Consider the following 18,203-nt stretch of genomic DNA (forward strand, 5'->3'; position numbering starts at 1 on the left):
TATTGTATTTTTTACAATAAAAATAAATTAGTTGTACACAAAATAGTGCTGAAAACAGCCCATATTTGCTCATATAATTCACCTTCTGCTCGTCTCCTCCTTCCATAATAATTTAACACTGTAAAGGAGACACAGACTAGTGTTGTCCTCAGTTCCCCAGTGGGCTTCTCACTCCGGGCTCTGCAATCCACAGGTCAGCCTTCAGGCCCTGACCCCAGGAGCCCCCAACAGGGACCTTGGGGTTGGTCATCAGAGCTGAGAGGCTGCCACAAGCCCCCAAGCCTCTCACAGCCCCTTCAGCTCAGGTTGTCTACAGCTCTGACCTGAGGCATGAGCCCAGTGAAGCTAACAGTGGGCCACACTGAGAAGGGAAGAGAAACACAAGCTGCCTGCCCTTCTCTCAGTGTTTGGGTGTGAGGAAAGGGCAGATTGTATGAAAAAAAAATAGAATATTTAAGACAGAAAGGTGGCAATCTTAGGCACAATACTGGCGGAGGAACCCCTGAATATGTCAAAAGCAGGGTCAGTTATATTTGATCTTAAATTTCCAAAAGTTTGCCAGGCAGTGGTGGCACACGCCTTTAATCCCAGCACTCGGGAGGCAGAGGCAGGCGGATCTCTGTGAGTTCAAGGCCAGCCTGGTCTACAAGAACTAGTTCCAGGACAGGAACCAAAAGCTATGGGGAAACCCTGTCTCGGAAAAAAAAAAACAACAAAAAAAAAACCTTCCAAAAGTTTAGCCAATCACTGTACTAAATGACTATCAGGATTGACTTAGCATAAGACACCGTGGTGCAGCCATATACCAGGAGGCTGGGTTAGTATGATCAAATGATTTTATGAAAATATGGATGGCATATGTAAATAAATACCTATTGGGTCCCTTTAACAATGAACATATTCTAAATAAACAGAACTATTTTGGTGTCACGAGTCACTCTGCAGATATAGTTCAGAATACACTTTTCCTATAAACATCTTGTATTTACAGAGAACAGAATAATAAGTTATAGCAAAGTATATCCTTCTGTCGGGTGGATGTTGGGGGGCTGGGGGGGCAGGAAGGGGAGAGTTAGTGGGTATGACAGAATGGATTTGTCTCTCACTCAGGCCAGGGGCTCATCCTCTCAGGAGGCGGGGGGCTTCCACATTCTTGGGGTTACTTTCCACAACGTGATGGGGTATCCCACTGGAACAAGGATCCAGACATAAAGGATGGTTTGGGGTAGAGGGTTACTCTTTGTCAGCAAGGAAAGATGTTTACAAAAGAGACTAGTCAAAGCGGCCTCCATGGAGACATATGACTCCAGGCAGGCAGGCAGGCAGGCAGTCAGCTGCCCCCCATGTCCCTGTGCCCCTTTGTGAAGCAGATGTGGGGATGGCTCTGACTAGGTTGCCAGTGGCTGCCATATGAGATCACATGCTGTTCACAGGAAGGGGCACAAATGGGTTTCAGATGGTGACAAGGTGGTAGCAGCTGTCACTTGCTGTGTCTAAGCAGATGCACCACCCAGAGCTGTGCCACTTGGAGAGCCACCAAACCCTGGACTTGGAGATGACCTTGAGTAGCAAGTTTCTGAGAAAGATATCTGATCCCTTCCCACATCCTGACACACCTGTCCTGTCTCAGCTGCCACCCCTAAGGGGTGACTGTCCCCAGTAGCCCTGCCTCCATAGATCTACATCAGCTTGCAGAACTTTGCTATTCTGTTTCACTGAGGGTTCTCGTGGTGTCTCTTCTGCAATGTCACACCTCAGAAGTCCACCACACTGGCTCTAAGAGTCTGTCCTCTTTATCGGGATTGGAAACCACACCTGAACGTTACATATGAGCATTGTCTTCCTACAGACACATGTGCCACGACTCCCATCTATGTTTCCTCTTTGGCCTTGGTGGCTTATGGCATGGCATATACAGATACATATACACAGGTATGTGTATGCCTGTGGAGGTCAGAGGACATTGACTGTTGGGCTTCAGGTGTCATCCACAATGTTTTTTATGACACGGTCTCTCACTGGCCTGGAGCTTGCCCAATAGGTTGGGCTGGCCAGCTACTGAGCCCCAGGGAGGGATCCACCTGTCTCTGCCTCTCCCATGCTGGGATTACAAGTGAGTACATCACATCTGGTTTTTTGCATGTGGGTTCTGCGACCTGGGCTCAGTCTTTGTCTCGGCACTTTGTCAATCGAGCTAACTTGCTAGTCCCGGGGTCAGTTATATCTTGCCTCTTCCTCCCCACGTTCCTGACTGACATTGATCTTAGCTGAAATTCTTCCCTTTCTGTCATTGTTTGATTAAACAGTTATTCTTTTAATACAAAGGTAGGACTTTAGCCGTTTTCCAGGGAACTGTTGAGGTCTGGGCTTTCTCTTTACTTCTTATTTTTTTTTTTTTAATTTCCTTTATAAATCTTTTAGACTCTTCTTGCTCTGGCTCTTGGCTCTCCATGGCCAGGGCATCGGCCAGTCTTCTGCTAAGACATCCAGGCTACACACGCAATGTTCATCTGTCAAGGATCAGACGCTGGTCTCCCGCTGCAGGACTGGCAGGTCATCACCCTGTTGCAATGTAGTCTTTCATTTTGTTCCTCACATGGGAAAACTAATATGCCAACTCTAAGACAGCTATTAATAAATGAGGAGACTATCTTGGACAGGTGTTAGCAGTATCTAGAGTTCTCCACACCACACAACAAGTTGAGCTAGCATCTTCCATTTTCCAGTCCTCTAGAGAGAGTGATGGGTGTAAACGCTTAGAGAACAAACAGATGGAGCGTACTAAAAGCAAGACGGGAAGATAAAACACAGAAATCCTGGGCTGAGAAGAAGTAATGCAAAGGAGCAGCTGGGGCAGTTATGAGAACTCCCTCCCTGTACCACTGAGAGATGCTGAGCAGAGCTCCTCTGGCTTCTTAATAGGGTGAACATGGTTTACGAGCAGAGAACGGCTCCCTCTAGTGGTCGGGTAGCATATTTCCTGCAGGCCCTGGAAGGTGAACCGAAAAGATTCCGCAGGGGCTGCAAGGAAGGTTCTTCTTCCAGTGAGTGGAAGACAATCAGCACAGACTTTTAATTTGGGGCTTTGCTGATTTTTGTTGAGAAAGACTACACAGTAGCTTTAATTTATCCAATTTTTCACTCAGAGCTAGGGATGTGGCCTCTGGCACACGGGGTGGGGGGTAGGAAATCAGTTTTGTAATATGTTTCGGTTCCACGTCACAGTCAATAAAGGGGATGTGGAGTGGCTCGAGAAGGGGATGGCAGATAAAGGATCATCTGCAGGGACTGGTGTCCCCTCCCTGGTGATCACTGGGGATCCCCAGGGCCCTGCTGCACACACTACGGAAGGGAGAAAGCCATGCAGACGATGGAAGATGGAAGAAACCAGGACATAGTTGTAAGATTAGCCTTACGCTGGGTGGCTTCAGATGCTAGGACATTTTCCTTCCCGGGAGCTAATGCCAGGCTTTGCTTTAACCAACAGATATTGCAGGCCTTACCCTCTGGCATGCCACGAACACCTTCCAGTGAATTCTTCAGATGACTGGCTTGTCCAGCAAGGTGACAATGGCTGCATGAAGGAAAGGTTACCTGGGACAGGCAAAAGCACGCAGTGAGAGGAGCAGGGAGGAAACTGGACAGAAACTGCGTGTGTAATGGCTTCTCCTGGTGTTTAGCATGGTTGGCACAGTCTCTGCCAGGCTGTGAGTCTACATGCCATAGAACACGAGGAGAGGTGGAGCTGCTGATGGATGTGGTGCCCAGCTTCCCAAGCAGAGAGAGATGCTGGAGATACTCACAGAAAGCCAAAGTCAGTGATCCTGACAGAGTGTGTCAGACCAGACAGGCGACATTAGCCCCATGGCTGGGAACAATTGCCACGCTGGCTGGGGCAGGTAATGAGCTCATGGAGGGACCCTGTGATACGGTACGTGCCTGCTTTAAGAGAAACATGCCCAGGACCCGAAACAAGACAATTTCTGTAAGTTTACAATTTTTAAGAAAAGAATATTCCTCTTAATTGTCTCCCCTGACCTCCAGAGATGGTTCATCTTTCAATATGCACCGAGTCCCTTCAGGCCTGGGGCCTCTGGAATTACAGTCGGCTAAAGTGTGTCAGTGAAGATGGGAAGGGTTTCGGAGCTCCTTCTCTAAGACCCGCATCATTAAAACTGATCTTGATGATCAAGTCTTGTGGGAAGTAAGAGTCATGAGTCACAGGGGAACAGGAGGGAGAAAGGGGAGGGAGAGTAGGGAGGGATGTGAGACTACCAGCAAGAAACCCTTTAATCAACTCATAAGGCCCAAATAAGACTCCTCCTATTGCAACGTCGAGCTTTCCTGGGACTGCTGGCTTGGCTTTCCAGCAGGGGGTACGCCACAGAGAACCCAGGAGAGATGGCAGAACTAAAGCTTGTGGGATTTGGGAATTTGTTCCAGCTCCAGAGTGCCCCAGAAAATCCCTGGCCACATTCTTGCTTTCCCTGTGGCTTTCTTGTCTTGTGGGAAAGTTCTGTTGAGGACAGAACTTAGCAAACACCACAGAGTCCTGTCAGCAGGAGCTGTGACTTAGGGAAGGGGAACGGGGTGCAGACATCTTGAAAGGACTAAATACTTGGGTGAAGCAGCACTTGGGGATAGAGGAAGGGCTTCAGAAGCTTGGGCTCCGTTCATAAAATACAACTCGACCCCCTGGTCCAATAGGAAGCCCCGGTCATTCTTCAGACTATAGGCCAGTGGACAGGCCCCAGGCTGGCCACTGGAGGCGCTGTGGGGTGAGGTTATGCTCAGGCATCTGAGGTAGGCACTCAGCCCTGGCATAAAATGGCCAGCTCAGTTATCTGAGTTGAGCCTCAGTTCCTTGTCAAGTAGGAGCACTTATTCAACCCCTGCTTCCCGTTCTGGGACACCATGGCCTCCAGTGAGCTAAGGTCTGAGAATGTATGTACCTGCTAAACAAGAGAGCACTCTACTGTGGGATACCTCTGTCCTGAGGCAGGAAACAGTCTATTGTCCTTAAGAATGGTGACAGGCACGGCTGGCTGAGGTAACATGAATGCACAGGTCTCAGTAAGGTTTGTTGGTGACGTAGGATGGGGTGCTTTCCTCTCTTGACTTTCCAAAGGGGTGCTAATTCTGGACAGGCCAGTAGTACCAGGAAGGAGGCTGTGCCGGGTCAGTGGTCCAGTTGCTGACCTGGATGACAGCAAGCCTGAAGTTGGGATGAGAGCTGCATGCATGTGACTGCTTGGTTTTCAGTAGGCCCCATTAGCAGGTGCCAGTTCCCAAGGAAGGGCGTCATCAGGACAGAGTGATGCTCAAAGGGCGTTCTAGCATCCTGGGTACCAGGTGGTACGCTTTATGAAGGTGAGAGTGGGGGTCCCTGGCGGAGCACCGGCCAGTCAGGTGCACTGCTTGCAGCCGCAGGGGAGCAGGAGTGTTATCGACTTCCCAGGAAGCCTGTGTGTCTGTTGGCCACGCGGGTGCAGGAGGCACAGCAGGCGGTCTTGTAGTAGTTGTAGACACAGAGGCGCGCCTGGACCACCACATTGCAGTTGTAGTACTTGTCCTTGCAGTTTCCGTCTATGGTGGAAGAGAACAGAGATTCCTGAGCCCAAGAGGCAGCCAGGACCAGTGGGAAGAGAAGAGAAAGGGTGGGGGACACAGAGCTTCCTCTGGGTCCTATGTGTCTGTGGGAGCCTGAGTGAGCACATGCAGAGACCAGAGTAGGATGTCAGGGATGTCCAGGAGAGGACTTGTTAGGGCTCTGTAGAAGTGGGAAGGGGGTGAGAGGGAGTGATGAGGGGGTGAAAACGACCCCCACATAATATACATGCATATGAGCTTGTCAAAAAATAATAAAGAAAGAAGATATTTGAAAAATAAGTTGAAGAGCAATTGAAGAAGATATCTGATGATTTTTGCTTCCGAGAGAGAGAGAGAGAGAGAGAGAGAGAGAGAGAGAGAGAGAGAGAGAGAGAGAGAGAGAGAGAGAGAAATGGAATATGTGTTCAAGAATATCCAAGGACAGTGGGCATGTCTGCAATCCCAGCACTTGGGAGGCTGAAGCAGGAGGACCGGGAGTTCGAGGTCAGCAAGGGCAGGAGAGTGAGAAGCTGTCTCAAACAAATAATAATAAAGTAGCAATCATGATGAAGAGTGGCACCGGGATGGTGAACGCTGGTTTTGAGGGATTTTTCCCATAAATTGTAAGGAGAAAGTAGAAAATGATTGTGGAGAGTACCTGAAATTGGCCCATTTTAATGTCTTGTTAAAATAAGTTTACCTGGTGCAGCTTGCATGGGCATTGGTGTGGGGTTGTTTGCCAGAGCACAGGCAACTTATAGTAGCTACAGCACCTAAGAGAGAGACTCCTTCCCCAGCCACCAAGAACACCCACGTGCAGTTCCTTGGCTATTCATGGGTATGATCTCACCAGTTCTTCCTCCTTCACCTAGTGATCTGGTGATCTGGCTAGACAGGCTGGCCAGCAGGCCCCAGGGAGCCTTCCATCTCTACCTCCCCAGAGCTGGGGTGACAGGCACGTGCCACTGCACCCAGCGCTCATGTGGGTGCTGGGGATCTGAACTCTGGTCCTCACGCTTGTGCAGCAGGCATTTTCCCCATGGAGCCACATCCCCAGCCTCTGAACCTTTCCTCATACTTGAGCTGTGCGCAATGGTGTCCTTAACTGCTGTGTGGCCTCTAAACTTGAACTGTAGACTTTACACATAGTTCCTGGCCACTTATTTGACAGTGAATTTGTGCATTCATTTTTATTACTGGGGAGGATGTATCCATGTAAATATATAACATCCATTTTCCATTGGTAGACATTGTTTCCATTTTTTTCCAGTTATAAATAATGATCGTTTAAACATTTTTGAAAGTCTTCTTTCCGGGTTTTAAGACACATACAGTCTTACTAGATGTGATGGCTGCCTTCCAAACTATGTAAAGCTATTTGTAGTTCTCTTGGCAGAACAGCAGAATTCCATTTTTTTTTGACAGGGGGATGGGAAGAAGATGGGGTCTCATGCAGCCTCAGCTGGCCCTAGTACTGAGGGTGACAGTGACCTCCTGATCCTCCTGCCTCCAGCTCCAATGTCTGGGGGTGATCCCAGGTATGTGCCACCATAGCTGGTTTATGCTGTGCTGGAGATCAATCCCAGGATGCTGTGTATGCTAGGCAAGCACCCTACTAGCAGAAGTACACCCCCGGATCAGCAGAACCATCCCGACCCATCCTGTATTTTCTTCTGTCTAGTGGGTGCAAAGCAATCCCGGGGCGAGGTGGAGCACACTGTAGCGGTGTTGCCACTCAGGTTCCCTTTGCTGGGGGCAGCTCTCTTTTTGCTCTTGGGCTCAGAAAGGTCTCTCTATGCAGTGGGTCCAAATCTTTACTGGTTCCTGTGTTGCAAGTATCTTCTCTGGCTCATAGCTCTTCCTGGGGCTTTCTTTATGAGGTCACGTGATAAGCAGACACTTGACATTTTAACGTTACTGGAATTCTAGTTTTTCCCTTGTGGTTTGTGCTCTGGAGTTTTTGCTTAAGAAAAATTTCCCTACTCCAAAAGAAATTTGTCTTCCTTCAAAGTCTCTTTTTAAAGTTTAAAATTTTTGATTACATTTGTTTCGCTAGCTCACTAAGAACCGGTGATGGTGATGGTAGCGTTTGTGTGTGTTGAGAGGCAGGGATTCAGTTTGACTGTTTCTCCATATACATGAGAATACACAAACTGTTTTATTACCATTTGTTAAACGGTGCATCCTTTCCCCAGACTCATATGCTGACCCTATCACATAGCAAGCGTCTTCGGTTCATCTGGGGGCTTTCTATTTTATACTTTTAGCTTATTCTTCTCTCCCTGTGCCAACATGCCTTGATTCATGGCGGGGTAAGTCTCCCAACACCATTCATCCTCAAAATTGCCCTGGCTATTCTTTGCTCTTATTCGATATAAACAATTTGACATCCTTATAAATAATTTGATATATCCAACTCATATTCGATATATCCAATTAAAAAAATCCTGTATGGATTTTGATTACCATCATTTGAGTGCTGGGGAGCTGGTGGTTACTGTGTAAGCCTGAGGACCTGGGTTTAATACCCAGGACTCACATGGAAGAACTGGGCATGTAGTGCATGCCTGTAATCCTGATGTCGGGAGGATGAGACACGTGGGTCTCGGAAGTCTGCTGGAAGGCCAGCCTAGCCTACACAGCCAGGCACAGGCCAGAGAGGCTCTGCCTTAAAGTAAATACAGAAAAACGGAAGATGAGATGTGGGAGAACACTTAAAGCACAGCTTAGGAAAATGAGATATGATCGGCAGAGAGGGCTGCAGGCCTCAGAAGAAATCTGGATAGATCCATGGCTGGGCCATACACCCAAGCTATTTATCTGTTTGCCTTGGCAACACCACACACTTGAAGTGATTTAAATTTGAATCATCAATGTTTCTTCCATTGCTTTTTACAAAACACAACATCAAAAAGGTAAATTGTCTCAGGCACACACACACATGGGTAATTAAAGATGGTGAATACGGCTAAATCCTTGGAATGGACTGTGTAGGTTTCAAGGCGAGGCGTGGCTTCCATAACCAGTCCGTGTGTGTAGCCCATGTCTCAGCCAGGACATGTATGTAGCCCATGTCTCAGCCAGGACATGTATGTAGCCCGTGTCTCAGCCAGGACATGTATGTAGCCCGTGTCTCAGCCAGGACATGTATGTAGCCCATGTCTCAGCCAGGACATGCATGTCAAAGGTCTCTCACTAACAAGATGTGAGAGGGGTTTTGTTTCTGAAACAGGGTTTTATGTGAGCCTTGAACTTGGTAGCAGGAGATGATGACCCTGATCTTCTGATTCTCCTGCCTCTACCCTGGAGGGCTGGACCACAAGCACTTGCTACCACACCTGGTTTCTGTGGTGCTGGGATCAAGCCCAGGGCTTTATGCATGGCAGCCAAGCTTTCTGACACTGAGTCCCAGCTGTGATTTATCTTCAAAAACCTCTCTGGTTTGGTCTTCTAGATTTAGCTATGGTATCTTTCCAAGGGGGCAGGTGTATATCACTTCCAATATAAAACCCAATAATGGGGGAGAAAAGGAAATTATAAGATTAACAAAATGGAGTATATAAACAAAACTTTGATGACCTCTGATGTGTCTCAAAATGACTCTGCCAAAGATAAAGCTGCTAAAATGTCAAGGTCAAGAGCTCACATTATGAAATTCTGAGGAAATCCCAGTGGGTTGTAGTGTGAAATTATAATATCCCAAGCACCCCAGGACCTCCACCATGGCTGTGTGCAAGGTCACAGAAAGAACTGGCCAAGCCATTTTTACACTGGATAACTTGATAGAGCTAGAGGGGGCCCCTTTCTCTTTTCTCCCAGATGGGAAACCCCAAACTCACCAACTTCAGGGACACAGTCCTGAGGGTTACAGGATTCTCTCTCTTCTGGTTTCAACTGGGGATCGCAGAGACTACCGGGGGTCATGTCATCTGACAGACACCGCACTTCCCGGACCCGGAACCCGCCCTGACAGCTCTTGGAGCACTGTGTGGCAAGAAGAGGGACAATATTAGTCTTCTCGGCAGGCTGCTGAACCGCCACGCCAGAGTGGAATATCGGGGGAAATGCAAACATCTCCAAAAAGGGAAATTGAGCACTAAAATACACCCCTGCAAGCCTGCTGACCAGTTCCAGTACCCAGCAGGTCAGACTCCTTGTCTTGTCTCTCTCCCTCCCACTGCCACTCCTTGAGGTGTTCTGAGGGAATTCTGGACTCCTGTCACAACGTCCATAATATTCTAGTTTATGGCTCCAGAAAAGGAGCCTGGAACACATCCCATAGATGCATCTTATTATTTAGTGATTTTAGTCCCATTTTAAAAATTTTCGATGAATTTTATCTATTTTAAAAACAGATTTTCGGCCGGGCGGTGGTAGCACACGCCTTTATTCCAGCACTCAGGGGGCAGAGGCAGGTGGATCTCTGTGAGTTTGAGGCCAGTCTGCTCTACAAAGTAAGTGCCAGGACAGGCTCTAGGCTCCAAAGCTACAGAGAAACCCTGTCTCAAAAAACAAAAAAACAAAAAAACAAAAAAAAAAAGAAAGATATGAATCAGTGTGTAAGTGTAGGACATTTTCAGAGGAGAAATAAAAAAGCATTATTTAAAAAAAACTAAACAAAACAGGAGGCTGGAGAGATGGCTCAGAGGTTAAGAGCACTGGTTCTTCCAGAGGACCTGGGTTCAATTCCCAGCACCCACATGGCAGCTCACAAACACTGGTAACTCTGGTCCCAGGAGATCTGATGGCCTCTGCTGTGGGTGCTACATACATGTGGTGCACAGACATACATGGAGGCAAAACACTCGTATACATGAGATTAAAATGATCAAAAATTTAAAAATAACAATAATAAAAATCTCAGGATCCGTATCTCAGTCATACTTGGAAGTTAACTGATATTTTTATGATTCTAAATCTAAGCCCACAGGTCTCCCTTCCATTGTCTTATGCTTGCTTATTTTTAACTTTTAAAAATTACAACAAATTTTCTTCAAGACAGGGTCTCACTGTGTAGCCTTGGCTGGCCTGGAACTCACTATATAGACCAGGCTGTCCTTGAACTCAGAGGTCCGCCCACCGCTGCCTCCCAAGTGCTGGGATCAAAGGCGTGTGCCACCACTGTGCCTAGCTCTCCACTTTACTTTTGAGACAGGATCTCTACTGAGTCTGAAGCTCATTGTTCAGCTGGCATGGCTGACTGTGAGTCCCAGGGATCTTCCTGTCTCCACCTCCCCAGGGGTGGGTTGCAGGACTTGCTGCTGGGCTAGCTTACAGTGTAGTACATTTAACGTTCTCTTAGAGTGCCTTCAACCACCATTTTCTGCAGCAATGTTTGTCAAACTGCAGCCCAAGCTGCATCCTGCTTGTTAAACACACACATTTCTTAGCCAGAAGGGGTCCAGAACTGGTCTTTTCTAGCAAGACTGCCAGATACACCCCAAAGCTCAAGAATCACATGTATTATGAACACATCTCTGTAGAAACCCAAATCTCCAAGCTTCAGGACCCCGACTGAACAGGGTCACCTCATTGTGATTCCTAGAGTAGATGCCACAGGGGATCTAGCATCTCTTCTCGGGTTGGGCCCGAGACCCTGCCTGGAGTCATCTCTGGATGACGGTGACTTACCATGCTCCATTCTGTGCTAAACCATTTAGCTCCACAAGGCTTGAGGTGGCAGGCCTGCTGGCTCGGAGGCTTCTCCAGGAATGAACACTCATAAGGGTCTAGCACTTCAAAGATGTCTGCATTCTTCCTAACACAGATCACTTCCCTCTGCTGTGTCCCACTGCCACACTCAACAGAACACTGGAGAAGAAGCAGAGACAGACGGATGTCATATCATGCAGAGGGGGAGAAAACCACGCTCCTGGAGGGACGTCCTCAATCCTTCCACCGAGGCACATGGAAAAGAGCAAGACAGAGGATACAAGAAGAGAAGCTGGCGCAGACCTGGTAAAGTCCATTGCTGATGAGGAATATAGGGGCCGGAGGAACAGTTCAGTGGGTAAAATGTTTGCTGCCCAACTGAAACCTGACCCGCACTGCAGCCCTGTCTCTGGGACCACAGCAGCAGCAAGAGTCAGAGAAGATGGCCCCAGACCCCAGCGGGTTCTCAAGGACATGGAATGACAACCCAAGAAAGGATCTACTTTTGCCTGTGGGTGACAGTGACCTGGGGGGCAGTGATGGGGGTGTCTGCAGGGGTGACAGCGGTCCCACCACTCATGGCACCCTCTGGAGCACCCACTGTCTTCCACTACACTGCGTGTCTTCCCAGGGGGGCAGTGCTGTAGCTGGTGATTAGTTGGGATCTGGACTTAGAATCAACCTTGGGTCACACACGCTGGCAGACCCGCTCCAATCCAGTTTACTGTCCCATGTCTGCTGGGCGAATGCGGGCCATAAACATGGCTTCTTGGCACATGGTTAGGGACAAAGGCATGGCACGTCTGCCAGGTAAAAGCAATAAGCACAGAGAGAAGAGACCTAATTTTGACCAAGTGCTTCCCCACTGCCAGCCATGGGCGAGTTACCTGACTCCTGAGCTCTCTGTGACAGCCAACCTTGACTGTCAACCTGGCACAACTCCATCAGATTGGCCTGTGGGTGTTTTCTTGAGTTTAGTTGATTTAGGAGGGCCCAGCCCACTGTGGGAGGTGCTATCTCTAGGCAGGTGGCCCTGACTGCACCTGAGGGAGCCAGTAAGGAGCCAGCCTCTGAGGTTTCTACTTTAGTTACTGCTTGAGCCCATGCCCCACTTCCTTCAATGGTAGCCTGTGACCCAGAAGCATGGATGAAAGGAGCCCTCTCCTCCCCAGGTTGGTTTTGGTGAGAGTGTTTATTACAGCTACAGGAAAAGGAGGCTCCCTTGTGACAGCCAAGGAGAGTGCCATTGTCCTCTGTGTCTTAAGACAAGGAAACAGACTCAGGGAGGCGAAAACCTCTCCAAGTCAGGAATCCCACTAGACTGGAGCTGAGTTCAGTTACACAGGCATCCGACAGGGACGCTCACAAAACTAGCACTGGAAATACTTCAACCCATTCTCTTTGAATCTTTTAAACTTTACAGATTTTATCAATCAAAACATTAAAGGAAATCAAAGGAAACACTTCCCCATGTTGTCTCCATAAAAACAATTCATTATAAAGTGTATATATGTATATATATGTACACACACACACATGTTTCAAGACAGGGTGTCATGTAGTTCAGGCTGTCCTTGAACTCCCCATGTAGCCAAGGATGATCTTGAACTTCTGATCCTTCTGCCTCTACTTCTCAAGTCTTGGGATTACAGACAAGCACAGCATGTCTGATTTTGTGTAGTGCTGAGGATTGAACCTCTGGCTTCATGCATGTTAGGTAAATTCTCTACCAACTGAATATGACTATATATACACAGATATACATATATTAATTTATGTGTATGTGGGTTTTACCTGCATGTATGAATGTGTACCACATGAGTGCCTGATACTCACAGAACCAGACGAGGGTATCGGATCCTGGAACTGGAGTTAATGATGAATGATGGTTGTGATGCACCATGTGTATTCAAGGAACTGAACTCGGGTCTTGGCAAGAACAACAGTACTTTTGACTGATGAGTTTTCTCTCAAATATCCCTCCAGCCCCATTTTTACATATTCTCTCATTGGCTACTGTGTTATGTGCACCTAGGACACCCTAATGACCACTGTTTTGTTTGTTTGTTTGTTTTGTTTTTTGTTTTTTTGAGACAGTATCATGTGTAGATCAGGCTGGCCTTGAATTCTCCATCTTCCCGGCTTAGACTCTAGAGTGTTGTGATTACAGGTGGGTCTCACCATCCTTGCTTGACTGTTGTTATGGTTACAGGTGGGTCTCATCATCCCTGTTGTTGCTATGGTTATGTGATATTTTCCTGGGTAGTGACAAATGATAACATCCTAATGTCATGAGCATTCCTGTTGAAGAAGGATTTTTTTTCCTTTGGATAATTGCTTTTCTAAAAATTTATTATAAGACAATATGTAGTCCTGGTTCTCCAGGAACTGGCTGTGTCAACCAGGCTGTCCTTGAACTCACAGAGATCAGCCTGCCTCTGCCGCAGAGTGCCAGGACTAAAGGTACGTGCCACCATGCCCAGCTGGTGACTACTTCCTTAACACTGGCCCCCAAAGTGGGGCGACTGAGGAAAGACAAACGGGCATCTTCTGCCTCCTGCCCTTTGCTGCCAACTTGCTCTCCAAGGGGCCTGTATCCGTTACAGGGAAAGCCAGCCAATTTGACCAAGGTCTGTTTTTAAAGCCACTTAAAAAACTTCTCTATGGAGCTAGAGTCTGGATAATGTGTAAATCATGACCTTCAGCCAAAAAGGCCTTGGAGAATCAGCCAGCCCCGGGAGCCAGGTGCTAAGTGGGCTGAGAACTCAAATCCAGGGTGGTGCCAGGGGAGGGTGAGTACGGGCTGTGACAGGACAGTCAGAGGGGCGGCTCTCTATACTTCTCAGGGGTTCACGTTCAGTGTTGGAACAGGGAGGGAAAACTAGCTCATCAATTTGTAAGTTAGTTTAGTTCCTTTATTATTTGCTCTTTATAATGTACACTTTCAGCTCAAAAAAAAAAAACCTCAGTGTGTATGATGTATGTGTACATGTGCAGGCAAACATGGACCATGGTGAATATGTGGAGGTCACACCAAGCTTGCATGTTGGTCCTCACATTCTACTTTGAGGCAGGGCATCTTGTTTGCTCTGGGTAGTCCAGGCTGGCTGCCTGCAAGGCTCTGGGGATTCCTCTGTCTCTGTCTCCTATCTCAACAGAGAAGTACTGGGATTACAGGTGAGTGCTACCATGTCCGGCTTTCACATGGTTCCGGGGGGCCTGAGCACAGGTCCTCATGCCGGTGCAACAGGAGCTTTCCCTGCCCAGCTATCTCTCAGGTCCTGTCTCCAGATTTTTAAAGGGAAGCTTCTGACATCGTCAAGTACTGACAAACCAGCTTCAGCCACGGTAGCGATGTGGCAGTGGAGGCCACCAACTGCACCTACTGTATGCCTGGCACTGGACTACTCACAGATGTAGCTCAAGTGCTTAAGTGAGCACACAGTAGGGACACACTGAATCTTGTTAGCTGAACGAGGTGCTTAGGTGTACCTGTGGGCTGAACAAGGTGCTTAGGGGAGCACGTAGTAGGTGCACCTGTGGGCTGAACAAGGCACCAAGAACACGTAGCTTTTCCGGGTCATGGCAGCAGCGAGTAGCACAGTCAGATTTAAAGCTGGTTTCTGATCCCTCTGTTATGTTGTCTCTTGCCAGGGACAGACAGATGGACCCAAATCTGGCAGCTCCCCTGACTCCGGGGGACACAAAGGTGTACCCAGCTCTGGCCACTCACCTGACTCCAGCTGCCGGAGAACCACTCCACCTTGCCTGTGCAGGGCCCATTGTCACACGGTGTAGTCTCTGCCGGCCTGTTGTTCCCGCAGCCTTCCAAAGGCAGGCTGCTGACGTGGTTGGTCATGCACACGACTGTGCGAGTCCTCACGCCAGCCCCACACTCGGCTGAGCACTGTGAGACAGAGGAGGGCGTATGAGTGGGGCCCCTGCGGGTTCTGTAGATACTTCCAGATGATGCCAAGGACTTACTGTCCCCCAGACTCGAGAGACAGCTCACACCCTCTCTCACACATGACACACTTCCACAACAGGACGTCTCTGCCTTATCTATTATTCTTGCCTTCTATAGTTTCAGTTACTCAAGGTCAAATGCAGTTTGTTTGGGTTATATGGGAAAATTCCAGAAAATATTCATCAATTTTAAGTAGTCACAACCAAACCATTCTTCTGGACGTATGTTCCAGTATTTTACCCGATGCCCTATTCTGGACAGAGTCAGCGAGGCAGCAGTTCTCCAGTCACATGAGAGCCCTTGCGCACGGCTCCTTCTTCCTGGATGCCCTTCCCTTCACCAGGAATCACCAGAATCGTTGAGGGCTGGGCTCAGGTGCCCTTTCCTCTGTCAATCATCCTTGAGGGCTGGGCTCAGATGCCCTTTCCTCTGTCGATCATCCTTGCTTGCCCCTTAACATATTTGCTGCAGCCTCCTAAGTCACATGCTTTCCCTACCCCATTCCTTCCTTTGTTTCTAAAACTGTTTAACAATTTTGTGTGTATACAAGGCATAAGTATGTATACATTGTGTGTGTGTGTGTCTGTGTACCATGGTGCTTATATGTTGGTTCTCACATTCTACTTTGAGGCAGGGTATCTTGCTGTTCACTCTGGGTAGTCCAGGCTGGCTGCCTGCAAGGCTCTGGGGATTCCTCTGTCTCCGTCTCCTAGCTCAACAGGGAAGTACTGGGATTACAGGTGAGTGCTACCGTGTCCGTCTTTCACATGGTTCTGGGGTGTCTGTATGTCTGTGTGTGTAGACGGGGACCGGAAGTTCATGGTGGGTGTCTTCCTCAATTGCTTTCCACTTAATTTTTGGGTCAGGGTGGCTCACTGAACCCAAAGTGCACCAGTTTAGCTACACTGGCTGACCAATGAACTCCAGGGATCTATCCCTCTAATGCCAGGCTTTCTGGAGAGAAGAGAGAATTCCTGCCAGCAGAGGTGGGGAGTTGCTGTGAGCTCATTGATTAAACAGCCTTTGTCACTCTCCCGTCCTCACCATCCCTCCATGGCCAACCCCCTTTCTGTCATCTAGTAACTTCTTCGTATGTTTCCTCCTTGTTAGAGCGAACACCCTCCAGACAAGCTCCTTTTTTGCAGCCTTACTTCTTTCTTATGAAGTTCCCTTTGCCCCAAAATATACTAACATCAAATTAAAATCGCTCTCTACAGTTCAGCAGTTCTCAACCTGTGGGTTGAGATCCCTTTGGGTTGAATGACCCTCTCACAGAGGTTGCCTAAGACCAATGGAAAACACAGATATTTATATTATGATTCATAACAGTAGCAAAATTACAGTTATGAAATAGCAAGAAAAATAACTTTATGCTCAGGGGCTACCACAACATGAGGAAGTGTATTAAGGGGTCACAGCATTAGGAAGGTTGAGAACCACTGTTATAGCTAACAGTTTGTTAGTTCAATCACAGGCTGAAGCCAGAGAACCTAATGGCAGAGGGAGTGTCCTGCTCCCTCACCCCCAGGGTCACACATTGTCTTTATGACTTCACCTCTGTTCATATTACTGTGAGAAATCTGAGACAGTGAATCAGCTCCTTGGGTTAAAAAGAAGCCGTTTGTTACAGTAACTGGAGACATTTTTGTCCTAGCCTTGTGCGATCTGAAGTTCATGACTGTGCAACTCAAGGTGCTTAAAAATCTCTTGTAAAGAATAAAAAGCAACTCAAGGGCACTGGAGAGATGGCTCAGCAGGTACTGGTGCTTGCTAGCTGGGCGTGGTGGGACAAATTTTTAATCCCAACACTTGGGAGGTAGAGGCAGGAGATCTCTGTGAATTTGAGGCAAACCTGGTCTACACAGTGAGTTCTAGGCCAGCCTGGGCTGCATAGTGAGACACTGCACCAAAACACCCAAAACAAAACAAAAAATCAAACAAACAAAAACAGAAAACAAACTAACAACCTGCTCCCGCCACCAAAAAAAAAAAGCCCAAGTGCTTTATTCTTTTGCAGAGGACCCAAGTTTGTTTCCAGCACCCTCACTGAACACATCACAGCTGAATGGAATTCTACATTCATGGGATCTGATAGCCTCTTCTGTCACCTGTGGTTACCTGAATACATGACATCCATATACATGCACATAAACACAAACACAGATTAATAATAATAATAATAATAACAACAACAATAAAACAAACCTTCAAAAGTAACCCGAATGTTATTTATCTCTGTCTCAACTTTTCCAAACATTTCTCCCTACACAAACCGTACACATTTCCACCTGACAAACAGACTTAATCTGCCTTCCATATTTACATGCCCCTGGGGCAGGTGGGCTGTCCAAATCCCCCAGGTGCTTAGTCCATCAAAGATGGAGCCAGGGCCCAGTGAGAGGACCAGGACAATGGGGCCTGAAGAAGGAACTTCTCTTTATTACGTCAGTGCCTGGGAAGGCATGGTGGATGTAGACCTGAAGGGGATTTCCCAGACCTAGGAAGTCTGCCAGCAGATATGAGGGAAGATGGGGTACCCTCACACAGCAGGGACTAAGCTGCACAGATCTGTTCTCGGTCCCCTAGACATGTTCCTGAAACACGGGCCACATCTGCTGGGGTAGGCAGAAAAGAGACAGAACCCTAATCACACTTGGGGGCTGACGAAACAGACACACAAGGATACCTAAGCCATGTCCCGGTGAGGGTCGCCTTCTCATGACAGCAATAGTTCCCTGTGTGGCTCTCATAACTATTCAACACTGGGTGGCTTCCATCTGCTGCTCTCCACCCTGTTTTTATTATTCATTTATTTTACTTTGCAAGACAGGGTCTTATTACATAACCCTGGCCATCCCGAAACTTACCATATAGAACAGGTTATCCTTGAACTCACAGAGACCCGCCTGCCTCTCCCTCCTGCATGCTGGGATTAAAGGTTTGCACCATCATGTATGGCTTTACACCTGATTTTTTCAGTCAAGGTCTCTCACTG

At 47.8% G+C, this 18,203-nt stretch overlaps 1 protein-coding gene across 1 annotated transcript in view; it reads right to left on the reverse strand.

The window, feature by feature from the left end:
- The window catches only part of Thsd4 (thrombospondin type 1 domain containing 4), a 552,915-nt gene continuing 534,712 nt past the window's right edge, over positions 1 to 18,203 (reverse strand). Inside the window, exons 14-17 of the mRNA XM_057768152.1 lie at positions 14,975 to 15,148; positions 11,221 to 11,400; positions 9,429 to 9,573; positions 1 to 5,586 (exon numbers count right to left, since the gene is read on the reverse strand). Coding sequence (XP_057624135.1) covers positions 5,444 to 5,586; positions 9,429 to 9,573; positions 11,221 to 11,400; positions 14,975 to 15,148 — 642 coding nt within the window. The 3' untranslated portion in view covers positions 1 to 5,443. The remainder of the gene's footprint in view (positions 5,587 to 9,428; positions 9,574 to 11,220; positions 11,401 to 14,974; positions 15,149 to 18,203) is intronic.

This window comes from Chionomys nivalis, chromosome 4 (assembly GCF_950005125.1).
Source record: "Chionomys nivalis chromosome 4, mChiNiv1.1, whole genome shotgun sequence".
In the NCBI taxonomy this organism is placed as follows: Eukaryota; Metazoa; Chordata; class Mammalia; order Rodentia; family Cricetidae; genus Chionomys; species Chionomys nivalis.